At 44.9% G+C, this 17,379-nt stretch overlaps 1 protein-coding gene across 1 annotated transcript in view; it reads left to right on the plus strand.

Moving 5' to 3' along the window:
* The window catches only part of LOC148039701 (phospholipase D beta 1-like), a 165,871-nt gene that overhangs the window by 19,868 nt on the left and 128,624 nt on the right, over positions 1–17,379 (plus strand). The window contains exon 2 of the mRNA XM_087693182.1: positions 2,260–2,376. Coding sequence (XP_087549308.1) covers positions 2,260–2,376 — 117 coding nt within the window. The remainder of the gene's footprint in view (positions 1–2,259; positions 2,377–17,379) is intronic.

The following is a 17,379-nucleotide window of genomic DNA, read 5'->3' on the forward strand; positions in this document are numbered from 1 at the left end:
AACATTCATTGCAATATCCTTTGAAGATATCATGGGAAGAGAGTTTCTTGTTTAGAATGGGGCTGGGACCTCTGATTTCGCAATGATACTACCTCTCAAAGGGAGTATGAATAGACTCCTCATTTGAGTCATCAAAGCCTTAGAAGCAGTGATAATCCGTATCCCTAGACCTGCAAACAAACTACATCTGCTGTGGTTGGTTATAGGAGAGCTCGAACGGAGAGAAGAATCAGCTATACTTGCAAGAAAACACTTGTAGATGATCCGTCCTTGTTGAAAGCCCTTGTAAAATGCAAAAAAATTGTGTTTTCTGCAGCAAACAGCAGGCTGAAAATTTGTGTTTTCAGTATTAGGGTGGTCTTCTCTGAAGGAAATCTTTTTGTCCTCACTTAGGCAATGATACCATGTGAGAGTGCACAACGGATGAGGAATACAAACACGGAGAGAAAAGGAGAAGAGAGAAGACAGCAAGAATGAAAGAGAAACTGCACTGAATCTGGAAAGAATGCTGAATATGATGGTGGAACGATCAGTCCCTGCATGCATCCCAAAGCGTCAGTGAGGGCACCGGATCAGGCTGGAAAATGATGGTAGCACTGGAGATAGTGATGGTCACAGAGATGGAGTGTGCAGCCAGCAGCCCTTGGACAAGATGGAGAAGAACGTTGCAATCTAGCTGAAAATCTGCAGGAGGAAGAAAAGAATGATCTGCCCCAAAGTGGCCACTAACTATAAATAGCCAAAAATGGCTGAAACTGGTAGACAGCAGCTGCACAGTAAAATAATGCAGTTGGCTTGGTCAAAACTGGTTGACCAGCCCACATAGGAGACGAAAATGTTGATGTAGCAGCTGTTGGGAAAAATTGCAGCAGTCTAGGGCTGATTGCAGCCAGGATAGGGTGCCTAACCATTGCAAAACAAATTGTGTGAACACCCCTAACACTCATAGAAGCAGAGTGCATGCACTAAATAGAGTTGCCTCCTCCATTAGAGCACATGACAGACACGTCAAAGCTCCTAATGTCCTTGTCTGACTCAGAGTGAGGCTCACAAGTAGGAGATGATTGTGCATGACAAACATGATTGCTAACAGTTACTAGGTGATAAATTCAGTGGTGTTAGCGTTTAGGCTCCTCACTTGGTAGAGCTTCACTAGGGTATGCAATGTGGCAAGGTGATGCTTGATGTCTTGTGCTTCTCTTGTAGTGGCTCCTCCAAGCGCTCCTTGCTTGAGTAGTAGGAGGTTGGAGTGTGGTGTCATGTGTTGAGGGCGGAGGGTGGGTGGGGGTGTGTGTGTGTGTTGAGATTGTGTGTTGTGTTTTGAGACGATCCTAGGGGATCCCAAGGATCCCTTTTTATAGTTTTGGGAATTAAAAAAGGGGGGGGGGGGGGATACTTTGTCTTCCAATGTAATTGCTAAGGCTAAAGCAAAATGTTTTTTAAGGCAAATGCTAAGGCTGAAAGGCAAAGCTTTAAGCCCCTTGGCTTTTCCTTGTGTTTGAATTAGCCCTGCGTTTTCACGTTTTCAATAGATGTTTTGGCCCCTTTTTTTTGGGTTTATTAATGCACACATTTTGCCTGATGAGTGGGCTGGCAGCGCCGATTGATGTGTTTGAGAGTGTCATGATGGCATGATGGCTTCCATTATATTGATGGTTTGGTGGCATTTAACGACATTATGCTTTTAATTTTTTTAATGAATCTTTCCTTTGAATCTTATTATCTAAGGTTGGTTTTTAAACCTTTAACATAGTGCTTGTTCATATGCAAATAGTTCGTTTGGGGATGGATGGTGACATTACAATATGCAGGTCAGATGTATATGGGTGAGTCATCAACCATCTAATAGATGGCTTTTTGGAGACCTAGGGTTAATTTGTTGCACAACTATAGTGATGACCTGCCAAAACAATCATTGACTTATCCTTACAAATGCCCCAGGAATCTGCAACTGTAGTGACACTCTATCTTTGGCTTATACTTAAAAAGTAGCCCAGGTAACTGCAACTTTACTAACACTCCTTTACTTTCAGTTCACGAGTCTAGTCACACATGTTTAGTTTGAATTAAGTGTAAACCTGCATGGCAGGTGACTATAGTTGACCAAATACAGCCCAAACTTTTCCAGCTTAAGGAATTGGAAATAGAATTCGTCATAAGAAGTTTAACTGGATCAGTTGATGAAAATAAATGTTTAACCATTCTAAAAATGCTGTTAACGCACATCTGACCTATGCAGTTCTGTGTTTGCATATGCAGCAAGGTGTGATGGGAACACACGATGAAGAAACGAAGAGGTTCTTCAAGCATACTCGTGTTCATTGTCTACTTGCTCCTCGTTACGCAGATAGAAAAGTCAGTTGGGTTAAACAGAAGGTTTGGTGCTTCTTGCTTAATCTACTGTTAAATTCTGAACTTCTCCATGTTGCATGTTCTCTGTATGTCAACCACCATGTCACTTTCAAGCATCAATAACAGTATGTTTTCTCATGTTTCACTTGTTAGAGCCTTAAACCTTACAGATGCAATCATGATGCTCTTTTACCATGTTACGAATGCACAGACCCCAGATTGCACACAGCTCATGTAGCCCTGCTGACAGTTCATGGAGTCCTGCCACTTTGAATCTCAGATGTTTCCACCATTGTCATTTCACAATGCATTTGAATTTGAAGGAAAGCAATTCATATATTCCATGAAATGAAATTATCTTTCTTATTGTGGAAGTTTAAAAGGGTACAAACACCAGATTGTCCCTCTGGAAAAAAAGGCGGGTGTGCTCATGCAACACATGTGAACATAATGTGGCCATGATTATCTTTGAACAAGTGTCCAGGTGATTGATGAGGTGGTCAGGAAGCCATGCTAATGCTCTTTGGCTCTTGGTGGTGAACCCAAAAGTCACTCCTTGGCTTCCAAGAATGTATAAACAAACATGTACTGTTGACATATCATGGAGTTTGTCAGCATATTGTGTAATACAGGAAGTTGTTATGGGTAGGCTCTTAGAATCTAGGTTCATACCTGGACACCCATATCTCATTCTGGTGTATTGTTCTCTCATGCCGTCTCTTGAGCTTTACCTTATGAGCAAAAAAAGTTAACTTGTACTTCAATGCTATGTTAAGGTAGCCAATTCTATACGTCAACTATGTCTCTGAGGCTGCGTTCTGAAGAACGGAATGATTGGTTTTTATCTTTATTGAAGGCTATATGAGTTCTTTTGTTGTATGTTCTTGAAAGTTGATGTAGACATACAGTTACTGGCATTAGAGAAGAGGAAATTATTGTAGCTTCCAATTGTGTGTGCTTGATCTAGATACAAAGTTTGTTTTAAGAAATAATGTGTTCTTGAGGTAGACACAAAGATGCATATTAAACTTGCCTAAACACGCAGGAATTTTTTTTGCTTTTTGCAAAAGGTATCCCTAATGACACGGAGCAGCAGTTCATAAGTAAAAATGACCTTGTTGAAGATCATAGGAAAGGGAACAAAACACCATCAGTTTTTATCCCAAAGTCACATGCCCTTGAATTTACATATCCTCAAATCAATGTGGCTTCCACACATAGAGTTTGAGGATAAATTCATGTTACTAATTTTTAATCCATATGCCTTTGGCTATCCTTATTTCAACAGGCCTCTCAATCATCGTTGAACTTTGTGGAGCATCATGGTTACACTATCAGTGTGAGGATTGTTCTAGACAACGATCTCCATGAGATAACATCTTCAGCATAGGTAAAGACATACCTAGAGGTGGACTTCTTGCTATCTACATGTCCTGCATAATTTGAGTTAGTGTAACCCATGATTGTGTGTCCTGGTTGCCATAGCAAATGCACATATCTGGTATGCCTTTCAAGTATCTCATGATACCCTTCACAATATCCCAATGTCGTCTGCCAAGTGTAGTCATACAACGTGCCACAACTTCCATTGCAAATGCTATGTTAGGACGAGTGGCTATCATGGCATATATCAAATTGCCCATGGCAAATGCATACGGAACCTTGACCATCTTGGTCCTCTCATCATCTGACTGCAGATAATTGGCCTAACTAATCTTCACATGAGAAGGTAAAGGACAACCAATAGGCTTACCATCTTGCATATGGAATCACTTTAGTACTTTGTGGATATACTTCTTTTGGGACAAGTAGAGAAGTCCCTTAGAGCGATTGCGCATAGTGTACATACCAAGTATGTGTGAGGGTTGTCCCATGTCTTTTATCTCAAAGCTCTTCTTGAGTTGAGTCTTTAAAGTATCTGCCTTAGCATGAGCACTCCCACCTATAAGCATATCATCAATATAAAGCATCAAGATGATAAGGCCACCATCATGGGTCTTCTTTGTGTATAAACACAGGTCTATATCACTGCGAGAATACCCCAACAAATGCATAAAAGCATCAAACTTATGGTACCACTCCCTAGGTGCTTGCTTAAGCCCATACAGGCTCTTCTTTAATTTGCACACCAAGTGTTCCTTGCCTTTCTCCGCAAAGCCCTTAGGTTGCGGCATATAAATCTCATCCTGCAAGTTTTCATGTTGAAAAGCTATCTTAACATGAATTTGATAAAGATTCAAATCCAACTGAGCAGCTAAGGCCAAGACCAAGCATAGGGTAGCCATCTTGACTACAAGAGAAAAGACTTTGTTGATTTGTACCATGCTCTTGCTTAAAGCCATTTGTAACTAATCTAGCCTTATATTTTGGCTTAGGGTTGTTAAGAAGACTGCTAGGGTTTGCATTGAGGACACACAAAGTCTATGACCAGGACAGAAACACAAAGACACAGACATAGACATAGAGGGCAAAACTCAAACCCTAAACGCAAAACTCAAAACTCAAACACAAACAGAAGAAGGGAGAGAGAGAACACAACTCTGAAGTGAATGAATGCTGTAAATGAATGTAAGAGTGTACAATGTGCTCAGGGGCAGAGCAATGTCGGAGTGTGACGTCCACCGAAGACGGATCCCAAGTCTGTGACCACCAGTCGGAGTGTAGGAGTGCTGAATAGTGAATGGCAGCAGGCTAGTCACCAAAACGCAGCAGTCTGGAGGCTGGAAATTGGTAAACGCAGCACTGTACCACTGATCGGGGGCTGGAAACTGTGCACAATCTGCTGTAAACAGCAGGCTGAAACAGTGTCTGAGAGTGTCAGGGCCTGCAATGCTGAAAACGCAGGCTGGCTGACCCTGGAGATGATGGACAATAGGCTGAACAGTAGTCTGCGACAGTTTGGAGCAGTCGCCAGCAGCTGTGAGCTGTCGTCTACAGCAATGGACAGGCTGAAGATGATGTGGGTGCAGTTGATGATGGCTGGACAGCAGATGGAGGCGGGCTGCAGGCTGGAAACTGGGCGCCAACAGCAGCAGAGGGTGTGTGGGCTGGTGTAACCTGCAAAACAAGGATGATTGCTGAATGGGGGCAGCCTGTCTATTTATAGATGTGGAAGGGCGCCCCAAAAATTAGGGTTTCCATTGAACTTTCTCGAACCGCTCCCCGTTTTAGGGTTTCCATTGAACTCTCTCGAACCGCTCCCGTTTTAAGGTTTTACTCTAAAAGAGCATTTTTAGTGTGTTTTGGGGCTATTTAAGAGGCTAATCAGCAAGTAATGTATATTTTAGCTCAACACCCCCTCTTAGGCCCAAAACTGAGCCGAAAGGTTAGGCCAGCCATTGTGATGTTGATGTACCCTAAGGCGTCCCACCCCAAAGCAGCTAAGGCATCAGACAAAGGGTGCACATTGGTTGCTCAGTGGCCTACTAAGACTACAGAGGCGATGGTTATCTTACCAAGGGAATCCAAGTAGTCACCCCAGAGAGGACAAGGCATCGGACAAAGGGTGCACGTCGGCTGCCCAGTGGCCTACCAAGCCCTACAAAGGCGGATGGAACTACATGGAACTTTTGTGTGTTGTTTTTTTTTTTTTGGAGTAAGTGTGGTAAATTTTATGGGATGCGGCCGATTGAGGAATAATGACCTAGAAGACGGGAGTAGGGAGGGTACATCCAACACAGCACAAAACAGTACAAGCTAACCAATCCACTCAGGGTGTCTTGATGACGAGGAAAAGGTGATGAGGTATCCATGTGATGAAGAAGGATGATGGTGTGGTAACAACAGCGGCCGGTGGAAACAGCTTAGGATCCGCTCAAGTGGTGCTCTGCACAATGAGATGCAAAGTATGCTACATGCTGAAGAATGCTCATGCAGCAGGTGCCACTTGGACAGTGTCCCTCATGGGGAAATTATTCACTTGCCCAAGCGCCCTAGTATAAAGATGATGAAATCATGCAATGCAAAGGGTAAGGTACAACAGGGGGGAGAAGCCGATGTCGAAGACAAAGTGTTGAAGCCTGTAGAATACCAAGAAGGGTAGGAACCCCCTCTCAACCTGGATGTAGATGCCGAAGAAGGAAGAGGAGCTTGATGTCGGTCTTCGTGTGGTGTCGAGAACCATAAGGAATAAAGAGGAGGAGGAAGCATCTCAGCTGGAAGAGCTAGGTAGAAGTCACCGCTATGATAGCATCAATAGAGATGCTACACGATCCCCCTCGGGAGGGAAAGCCTCCATGTTGGTAGAAGAGCAAAACTCCAAGGATGATGAAACCATGAAGGAACGACGCGCATCCCAAGTCTCCAGCCCAGGTAGGACTGGGCAAACCTGCATGTTAGCCCTACACTGAAAACAAAACCTGCAAAGGAGATCAAAGTCTACAATCACAAAGGTCAGTAGTGAGATGCTCCAAAAACAAAACAAAACAAAAATGAAAAGCTAACTGAAGGAACAAGTGCAAAGATGCAAATGTGTATGTGTGTGTGAGTAAATGCTGCGGAAGGCATAAAATGTAGAGACAAAAATCCTATGGGCCAAACTCTAAGAGTGCGAAAAATGAATGCTAGACTGACCTAGGGTATCCGAAAGGACCTAGAGATATGCTAGTCTAAGAAGGTGGCCACCATCGCGTACGTTCAGTAGCAGGGCTCTGCCAAGGGAATGCCTGACGAGGTGGGGAGGAAGGTGAGATAGATGCATGAAGTGCAACGGGATCGGTACCTGCAGACCAATCAGCCAATCCTTCAGGAGTAGAGAAGGATAGCCGCTGAGGCTGCCCATGTGCCACATGTCCAACAGTCGCTGTGGGGGCTGGAGGAGCAGATGGGGCAGCAGCGGAAGGCGTAGCCCCACTTAACTGTGAAGACGCAGCGGTCTGCTGAGGCTTTTTAGGTGGAAGACCTTGGGCGACACTCCTCGTCCACATGGCTTGCTCTCGGGCAGTGTGCGCAAAACCGGTTTTTCTTAGGGAGTTGCTGCCAGATAGGTCTTGATTCTTTGGTTCCATCGGAGGAAGAGGAGTCACCCTTTCATTGGCTTGCCTTCGCATCTAGTGAGTTCTTGCCACTGGTGGTTTTCCCTCTCGAAGAAGAAGCAACCAACCCCCTCTGCTCTGAATAAGGCTGTGATGAGGATTTCTTGTGGACTTGATTATGCAGCCTTGCGTAACGCAAGAACTTGCACTCAAACTCGTAGAAGGTTGGCAATCGAGGTTGGGAGATGATGTGTTGAATGAAATTGAAGTATTTTGCGGGCAACTTATTCAAGAAGAATGTAACCTGATCGTCATCTGACTTTGGAGAGCCAGTAGTGGCGAACTCGGCAAGTAACCACCTATAGTCAGCCAGCTTGACTTTCGGATCATCCCCTTTCTTAAGAGAGAACTCTTGAAGCTCAAAGTTGAGATGGATGGCCTGACTACGATCACGAGCCGCATAGCGGTCAAGAAGGTGACTCCAATGCTCTGACTTGAGCGGGAAGTGCTGCAACTGAGAGTGAAACTCAGGAAGCAATCCCTGTATCAGCTCAACATTGGTTGTAGCGTTGCGGACTCTCCATTGATGGATGTAGTCAGGGTGAGCTAGTCGAGGGTTCGGCATAGGCTCTAGACCAATGACGAGGTCCCAAAGACCCTGAGACTCAAGCACTTGTTGCATGAAATTAGACCAAGTTGTGAAATTTGACCCGTTAAAACGTGTCTTATCCGTGAAGGCATTCTTGGCCGTTGCAACAGGAGTGGTAGTGCTCGGAGATGGATAGTGTGAAAAAGTGTAGTGGGGGTAGGATGGGGGAGTGGAGTACACTTGGGAATGGGCCCCAGAGTGCCCACCAGGCATGCGAGTAGTGTGCAAGGTGGATCCATAGGTAGGGATGGGCTGACTAGGCATGGGCATGGTAGCCACATGAGGAACCCAAGGAGGTGGGATGGGAACACGGGGAGCAGAAGATGGGAATCCCTGCGTAGATGTAACCCAAGGAGAGTGTGAAGACGCACCATAAGCTGAGGATGGAAACCCCTGCGTATGAGTGGTCATGGGAGATGTGAAGTTGGGGATAGTGAGGGGGATGCCCATCACTGTCGACCCAGGAGTGATGGGTGTGCTCATTTGTTGAAAGGTGAGAGGCACTGTGTTAAAGGGTGGCATTCCCCCTAACAAAGTACCATGGTGCAAAGAGGTAGAGAATGGAGTGGAGAAGGAAAAGGTGCTAGGAGCGGAGATGGTAGATCCAACCCCTAGGGTGTGTGATGTAGATGTGGAGTATAATCCAAGATTTTGGAAAGATGATGAGAGATGATCAAGGTGTGATATAGAAGAGGGTGGGATGGGAGAGAAGTGAGAAGTGTGTGTAATATGCTCAAATGAAACAGAAGCTGTAGATGTACCTGAATTTCGTCTGCTTCATGAGCCCCCTCTATTGAAGTTCACATACGCAAAGCCTTCGGATCCTGTGCCTCAAAAGAAGAAACAGGCGAGGGTTTTGATTCATGCAAAACAAAAGAATTGTACAAACCTGACATTGGACCTAGCGGAGATGATGAAGATGGATCGCCAGACGTTCCGAATGTCGTATGTCCTCCATGATTGGAGAGGTGGCCAGCCTTACCAACCGGTCCGGATGTGGTAGTAAAATTGGTAGTAGGGGTGTAAACATCATCGTACTTGTTGCGATAGTACTCCTCAAAGTCCTCTGTCATGTTAGTGAAATCTAGTGAAGGTGGAGTGTCTCCCTCCTCACCGAGTCCATAATGCTGTCTCAGGGCCTCCAATGATGGAGAAGCCTGATAAGACATCATAGGAACTGGAGAAAAAGGTGTCTGGGACATTGTGATTCGGTTACGAGTCGTATTGTGTGCCTCGCAAAAAGACTAGCTCTCAACAATATTCGAAGGATACTCTTTACAAGAGCACCGGCTCTGATACCATGTTAAGAAGACTGCTAGGGTTTGCACTGAGGACACACAGAGTGTACGACCACGACAGAAACACAAAGACAGACACAGACACAGACACAGAGCGCAAAACTCAAACCCTAAATGCAAAACTCAAAACTCAAACCCTAAACGCAAAACTCAAAACTCAAACACAAAAACTCAAACAGAAACAGAAGAAGGGAGAGAGAGAACATAACTCTGAAGTGAATGAATGCTATAAATGAATGTAAGAGTGTACAGTGTGTTCAAGGGCAGAGCAATGTCGGAGTGTGACGTCCACCGAAGACGGATCCCAAGTCTGTGACCACCAGTCGGAGTGTAGGAGTGCTGAATAGTGAATGGCATCGGACTGGTCACCAAAACGCAGCAGTCTGGAGGTTGGAAACTGGTAAACGCAGCAGTGTACCACCGATCGGGGGTTGGAAACTGTGCACAGTCTGTTGTAAACAACAGGTTGAAACAATGTCTGAGAGTGTCAGGGCCTGCAATGCTGAAAATGCAGGCTGGCTGACCCTGGAGATGATGGACAGCAGGCTAAACAGCAGTCTAGGACAGTTTGGAACAGTCACCAGTAGCTGAGAGCTGTCGCCTACAGCAATGGACAGGCTGAAGATGATGTGGCTGTAGTCGATGATGTCTAGACAGCAGATGGAGGCGGGCTGCAGGCTGGAAACTGGGCGCCAACAGTAGCAGAGGGTGTGTGGGCTGGTGCAACCTGCAAAACAAGGATGATTGCTGAATGGGGGCAGCTTGTCTATTTATAGATGTGGAAGGGCGCTCCAAAAATTAGGGTTTCTACTAAACTTTCTCGAACTGCTCCCCGTTTTAGGGTTTCCATTGAACTCTTTCGAACCGCTTCTCGTTTTAGGGTTTTACTCTAAAAGAGCATTTTTAGTGTGTTTTGGGGCTGTTTAAGAGGCTAATCAGCAAGTAATGTATATTTTAGCTCAACAAGGGTGACGAGGGATACTCTTCAGATTGTACACCCACTTGCATGGCAATGCATGTTTTTCATCAGGTAATGAAACTAAGTCCCATGTATGGTTCTTTTGCAACAAATCAAACTCAGGCTGTATAGTCCTTTTCCAAGAATGAGAATCTCCTCTGTGCATAGTCTCCTCATGTGAAGAAAACTACTAGGGTTTGCATTGAGGAAACATAGAGTGTACAACCACAACAGAAACACAAAGAGACAGACATAGACAGAGAAAGAAAAACTCAAACCCTAAACGCAAAATTCAAAACTCAAACACAGAAACTCAAACACGAATAGAAGAAGGGAAAGAACACAACTCTAAAGCGAATGAATACTACAAATGAATGTAAGAGTGTACAGATACCCAAGGGTAGAGCAATGTGTCAGAGAGTGACGTCCACTAGAGACGGATCTTGAGTCTGTGACCACTAGTTGGAGTGTAGGATGGAGAGGATGCAGCAAATGCAGGTCTTAGGAGGACGTGCAGCACCAACACAAGCTAGCTGGACAGATGACGAAGAGGGTGGGCAGCTGTTGCATGGTGTGGAGAAGTTGTCGCATGATAGAGGAAGCTGTTGCCGGGAAGATGACACCCAACACACGCAATTGAGGGTGATGAAGATGCTGGTGATGGCTGGAAGATGCCAAACACAGCTTGGAGGAAGGCACCGGGGCACTGCAAGGGCTGATGGAGAGGTGGCAGCAGTTTGAAGGCTGGACAGCCACGTAGAGGTAGATTGATGGCTGAAATCTGCACTCAAGGGTGTGAAACCTGCATAGACAGGAATGAGGTTGAATGGGGGCAGCCTGTCTATTTATAGATGTTGAAGGGTGCCCCAAAGAATTAGGGTTTTTGGGGGACCATCGAAACTCTCTCGGACCTCTCCCCTTTTTAGGGTTTTTTTATTAATTAAGTCTATTTTGGGGCTATTTAAGAATGCTAATCAGCTGAAAAGCATATTTTTAGCTCAACACCCCCTCCCAGGCCCAAAACTGAGCCGAAAGGTTAGGCCAGCCACTTTGATTTTTACTTATCCCAAGGCATCCCACCTGAAATCAGCCAGGGCATCGAACAAAGGGTGTACAGCGGCTGCCCAGTGGCCAACCAAGACTACAGAGGCAATGATTATCTTACGAAGGGAGTCCAAGTAGTCACCCAGAGAGGACAGGGCATGAGACAAAGGGTGCATGTCGGTTGCCTAGTGGCCTACCAAGCTCTACAAAGGCGGATGGAACCACATTGAACTTTACAAAAAAAATTAAATTTAAAAGTGAGAGTTAAATTTTATGGAATGCGGTCGATTGAGTAATAGTGACCCAGAAGACTGGAGTAGTGAGGGTATACCCAACACATCACAAAACAGTACAAGCTTTCCCATCCACCCAAGGGTGTCGATGACGAGGAGAAACAGGTGATGAGGTGACCATGTGATGAAGGAGTATGGTGGTATGGTGATCAAGAGAGTAAATATATGAATCAAGAATCCCATTGTCTTAAAGAACCAAGCTCTGCCAAGTAAGTTACAAGCGTCTCCCAGTTGAAGTGAATCCGGAATGTAAAGTGAGCAAGCAAAGCTCAAGATACATACATCAAAGTATCTAGGAAGCTCAAGCACATCACAAATACATTTGGGAGTATAAGTGTCTAATGAAGTTTTTGTTGAGCTAACACACGCTTTACTGTTGATTAGCATTTTTAAACAGCCCTAAAACAGACTTAATTAATGAAAAACACAAATTTGGTGTGCGGTTTGAGAGAGTTTAAGTGGTCCTCTAAACCCTAATTGTTTGGGGCACCCTTCAACATCTATAAATAGACAGGATGCCCACCATTCAGCCTTATCCTTTTGTGTAGGTTTCTCACTCTACCACGCAGATTTCAGCCATTTGACACCTACCATTTGCTGTCCAACCCATCACCGACTGCAGCCCATGATTATCCAGCCCTAGGCAGCCTGTTTTCTAGCTATATGAAGGTCTCCATCTGTTGGTCATTATAGCACCTGATTAGCCTACGTTTTCAGTATCTAGTGCTAGGTGACAGGTTGCTGCCATCTCTCCCACCAGATGATTGCTATAGTACCTGCGTTTTGTTGTCTAGCAAGTTGTCTGCATCAGTAAACATCTCTCCTGTTGTCATATTAGTTCCTTGACACTCTCATGATCAGTGTTTGGTGTTTCCCACACTCTGATATCCTGACTAGTGGTCACAACACTTGGGATCCGTCTCCAGTGTACCTCACTCTCCAATAGTGCATTGCTTTGCCCTTGGGCATTCTGTACACTTTTACATTCATTTATAGCATTCATTCACTTTAGAGTTTCTTCTCTTTGTGTTTGTCTCTATGTTTGAGTTTTGAGTTTTCGCGTTTTGCGTTTTGCATTCAGGGTTTGAGTTTTGCTTGCTTGTCTCTATTTTGTGTTTCAACCTTGATTGTATATGTTGTGTTTCCTCAATGCAAACCCTAGTATATCTTCACATGGTATCAGAATAGGATGCATGAGAGCTAGCCACCTATACAGATTACTAGACTTGATGATTGACATGAATATACTTGCATACTTTATGATGTTCTTGGCCAAGAGCCTATGCCACTCCCCTCAACCTCAAGACCAATGAATTGCAAAATTTTCATAGGAAAAAAAGTGAGGAATGCCATATGGAAAGTACTGAAAAATGGGAAAGCCCAAGGTCATGATGATTAAGGAGTAGAACACTTCACCGCTTGTGATATCTTGACACCAGCATTGGCTCACATCTTTAATAGGGCAGTCTGTGAGGGATTTTCAATGAGTTGGTCAGACCATACTATTGTGCCGCTCTTTAAGAGTGGAGACCCCGGAGTACTTAGTAACTATCGAACTATCATGATTGGACACATGCTGGCCAAAATATATGGCTCTATTGTGGAACAAGCATTGAGTGAATGGGCCAAGATGCATGGCCTGAGATCAAAAGGCCTGGCTGGCTTCAGGAGGGGATACACAACTCTAAACCATATCTTTATATCGAGGTCAATCATTGAAGAAGGCAATGCATTCAAGAAAAAGATCTACTACTATTTTGTGGAATTTCGCAAGGCCTTTGACACAGTGCCACATGCTAGACTCATGAGAAGAATGCAAGACATTGATGTGCCCATAGAGATATAGTGGACTATCTATGCCTTGTATGAGAGAGTGACAAGTAGAGTATGGATAGTTGAGGGCATCTCAGATACAGCCAATAGCACCATTGGGGTGAAACAAGGCTGCCCACTTTCACCAACACTATTTGGGCTGTACATAGATGAAATTTGAGAATATGTGGATAGAACTCATGGGGCTAGAGACAACCTAGCTGGAGTGTTGATACCATTACTGCTTTATGTAGACGATATTGTACTTATATCAGACTCACTTGAGGGAACAAATAGACACTTGGATGCATTATTGGCTTTTTGTAGAGATAGAGACCTTGAGGGGTGAACCTAGGGAAAACTAAAGTTATGGTATTTAACATTGCAGCTGCTTGGGTGACAAGAGCTGAGCAGTGGTTTACTCTTGATGGAGAGCTAGTGGAGATGGTTAGGTAGTATGTTTATTTGGGGGTCATGTTGAAGGGACCAGAGTTCTCTTGGGGAGAGACATCAAAGGCTCTTTTGAAAAAAGCATATACAGCTTAGGTATATTGGAGAGGCAAGGTGCTCACATACAGTTTCATGAACTGGGCACCAAATTGTGGCTTTTTGAGACCTTGGTTACACCCACACTCCTATAAGGGGCAGCTATTTGGGGTCCAAGTCTCTTCCACATGAGGAGACAGCCTTTGGGAGACCAGGATGGACCAGGGAAGGAATACTATGATGGGTAGGAGCATATGGAAAGATCACTGGTCATGATGACCAGGATGGACCAGGGAAGGAATACTATGATGGGTAGGAGCATATGGAAAGACCACTGGTCATGATGATCTCATGTATGATACGAGCAAAGAGCTCGACCCCACATGAGATTATCAGATCTGAGTTAGGAGCATCACCCATGGTGGTTGAGGCCTTGATCCAGGTAGTGACTTTCATACACAGACTATGGGAGCTCCCCCAAGATAGATACCTACGGCTAGACAATTAGCAGCAGGTGGTGATAGACATTGTTGGTATGCTCAGATGAGTACATGGATGAGTTTACATGGGCTGCAGATTGACAAACTACCCCCCTTGACTATAGCCTGGATTGCTCTACACTTGACCTAAGCCAACTGAACCATGTGATCAAAGTAGACATACTGAGGTTAGATATGGAGAAGACTTGGATCTGACCCCCCTGTCCCATGGCACGCTACCAAACCCACTTCCTTTAGGTATCTGAGGATGGTTTCATCACCCGACCCAACTACATGGATACACAACTACCTCATGGATTGCGCACAGTTATTGGTCAGATTCGCACCTCATCCCACCACCTGAGAATTGAGATAGGCAGATGGGAGGGCATACTGATAGAGGAACTCATATGCCCACTTTGCAACAGAGAGCTAGAGACAAAGGAACACTACATCTGTTGATGCATGGTATAGTATGATATACGAGGGAGATACCACTGTCTATTTCGAGAGGGTTTTGGACCCTTGAGATGAATCATGCAGTTTGAGGATCAGAGATGCTTGGGTTTCTTCCTCTTGGAGCTTCAAAGGCGCATGGCAGCTATTCTACGGAGGAGACCCCCATAACTTGGCTCACATAGACAGAGTGGTCACTGACATTTTCACTGCTACACAACCGAGTATGGCACATACCACCACCATTGCAACGCAGCCTACAGGAGTACATCATCATTGGATCTCATCTTCTGTAGGTGTCCCTTTGGATAGAGCAGTGGCACTCAGCTGGTCTAGGCGCCCACGTCCACCTGGATGAAGGCCTAGACATCCACACCATAGACAAATCAGAGCTATCATTGAGCATCATAGGAGATAGATGCCGAGATGCCTCAGCCATGCAGAGATACATCTCCTTGGAGGACAGACATCTCATTGATGGAGAGTTTCGTTTTTCTGCTTTTACTTTTAGATCATCAACATGTTTTCTTTTTATATTCTTTTCTTGTTCTAGATGAGAAACACACCATTGTATGTATTGCTTTGGTCTCATAGGCCACATTGACCTTTTAGAGATGTTAATAGACTCTTTCTTTCTTTCTTTCTTCTCACCCCCTTTCTTGCTGTGGCACAGAGATGCAGGTATACAGCCTTACAGGTTTGTCCTGTATGACAACAGTCACACAGCAGAGTACAAAAACAGGTCTGTTGTAGTTGGATTGGGCCTAGCTCTTGGGGTCCACCTGGGCCTCTGCCTCTTCTCTGCTGAAGCAACCTCTCTACACACAAAGCAGAGCAGTCTGTTCAGCCTTTCACTGCCTCCTTCCAGTGTTTGTAGATTCTCTCTCTGCTGGTCACTCTAATCTCTGATCTCTGGTCACCAGTCTGTGATCCTGCAAGTCCACTCTGGTCATCAGCCTGCAATCCTAGGTTTTTGCACTGGTCATGCCCAGCAATCCCACGTGTTTGCGCTGCCCGTTTGCACAGTCTAAGGTCTGTCTGTTCTTTGCACTGTCTATACTCTGCCTATTCAGCAATATGCAGGCCGTCCTCTGTCATGTTAGCCTGAATATGGCGATGGTTGACAGTCTGCCAGTTGTCATGTGTGTCAATCTGTAGATCACTTCTATGTCATGTCAGTCAACAGTCGTCAATCTGCAGGTTGTATGTCAGGACAGGAGCAGGCCTGTCCTTGTGTGTCCAAACAGAGATGTTTAACTGTTGTGGCTGTCCAGTCAGGTCACGCTGTCTCATTCTCTCCCACCCACGTGGGCGCGCGCACACACACACACACACACACTGAATGGCTCTCTCTCTCTCTCTCTCGTGTAATGAGTAATTTATTTTATATCAAAAGACTACAAGAGTACAGAAAGTCAGATGATGAAAAGTGTGCAGAAGTCATGTCAAAGAAGCAACAGAAATTGCTACATGCCAAGGAACCAAGTCCTCCTTGGAAAGAAGATCAGCATGCTGAATGAGATCCAACTACCAATGCAGGAGACCTTTCAGCTTACCAAGGTGCCTTTGCACCCGAGACACGGAATCAAAAACAAAAGCATTCCAAGCTATCCAATTATGCCAATAGCCCTAGAAATAGAGGAAGTGAAACAAAATTTTCATATGTTGTTGTGTCAAAGTGGGTATTTGGGCCAAGCAAAGACCCAATCAAAGGAGTGTAGTGACATGCCAACCACAGCCCTCCAAATATTAGACAAAAGGGTGCAGATTTTCTGCACCAATCTCTCTCTCTCTCTATGTCACACACACACACACCCACCCACCCACTCACACTAACACACCCCACCACCACCACACACCACCCACACCTGAGGGAACTTTGTGTCTACATTCATTCTTTAGTCACACCTTAGACTGATCACTAGCACAATCAAGCACTCTCACACCACCACACCCTCTCTGCACACTAAGCACACTCTCAGCTCGCCACATTGGACCCCTCAACTTTTCTGCAGCATTCATTAAGCTCGCTACTCCACACTAGCAAGACTCCAATGGCAAAGGAGAAAGCAATGAACATACTGCTTGGTATGAGCCTAACACACTTCAAGGCATGATAGACCGTATAGATTATTCTCATTTGACAATACTTGGGCCCCTATCTGCCCTTGACGAGGACACAAGACCAGCAAGATCGTATAGTGCATTCTCAGATCTTACTCATTCTTCCCGAGGTCATTGGGACAAGATACATGGAATATCACATCATGCACAGAGGGCCTTTTCTTGCTGCCTTTTCCCCCAGCCCCCAGGAGCAGGGAGGGAACTTCTTAAAAGAAAAAAGGAAAAAGAAAGGAAAAAAGAAAAAATATGATCGTGATAGTTGGCCATGCAATGCAAGAGTACTGTGCCCACAGTTGTTGTGGCCAATTGATCACCTTTAAACATGTTAACTATTCTCTCACATTATGAAGTGCAGAGAGCTACTTGCTCTCTGTAATCATTAAGCTTCCGTAAGTACTACATGGCATATTTTCTGGTGGATTTGTGCATGTGTTTTTGTGGGGTGTGTGTGTGTG

The sequence above is a fragment of the Lygodium microphyllum genome, chromosome 2 (assembly GCF_053477565.2).
Source record: "Lygodium microphyllum isolate KBCC chromosome 2, Lygodium_microphyllum_v1.1.10, whole genome shotgun sequence".
Lineage (NCBI taxonomy): Eukaryota > Viridiplantae > Streptophyta > Polypodiopsida > Schizaeales > Lygodiaceae > Lygodium > Lygodium microphyllum.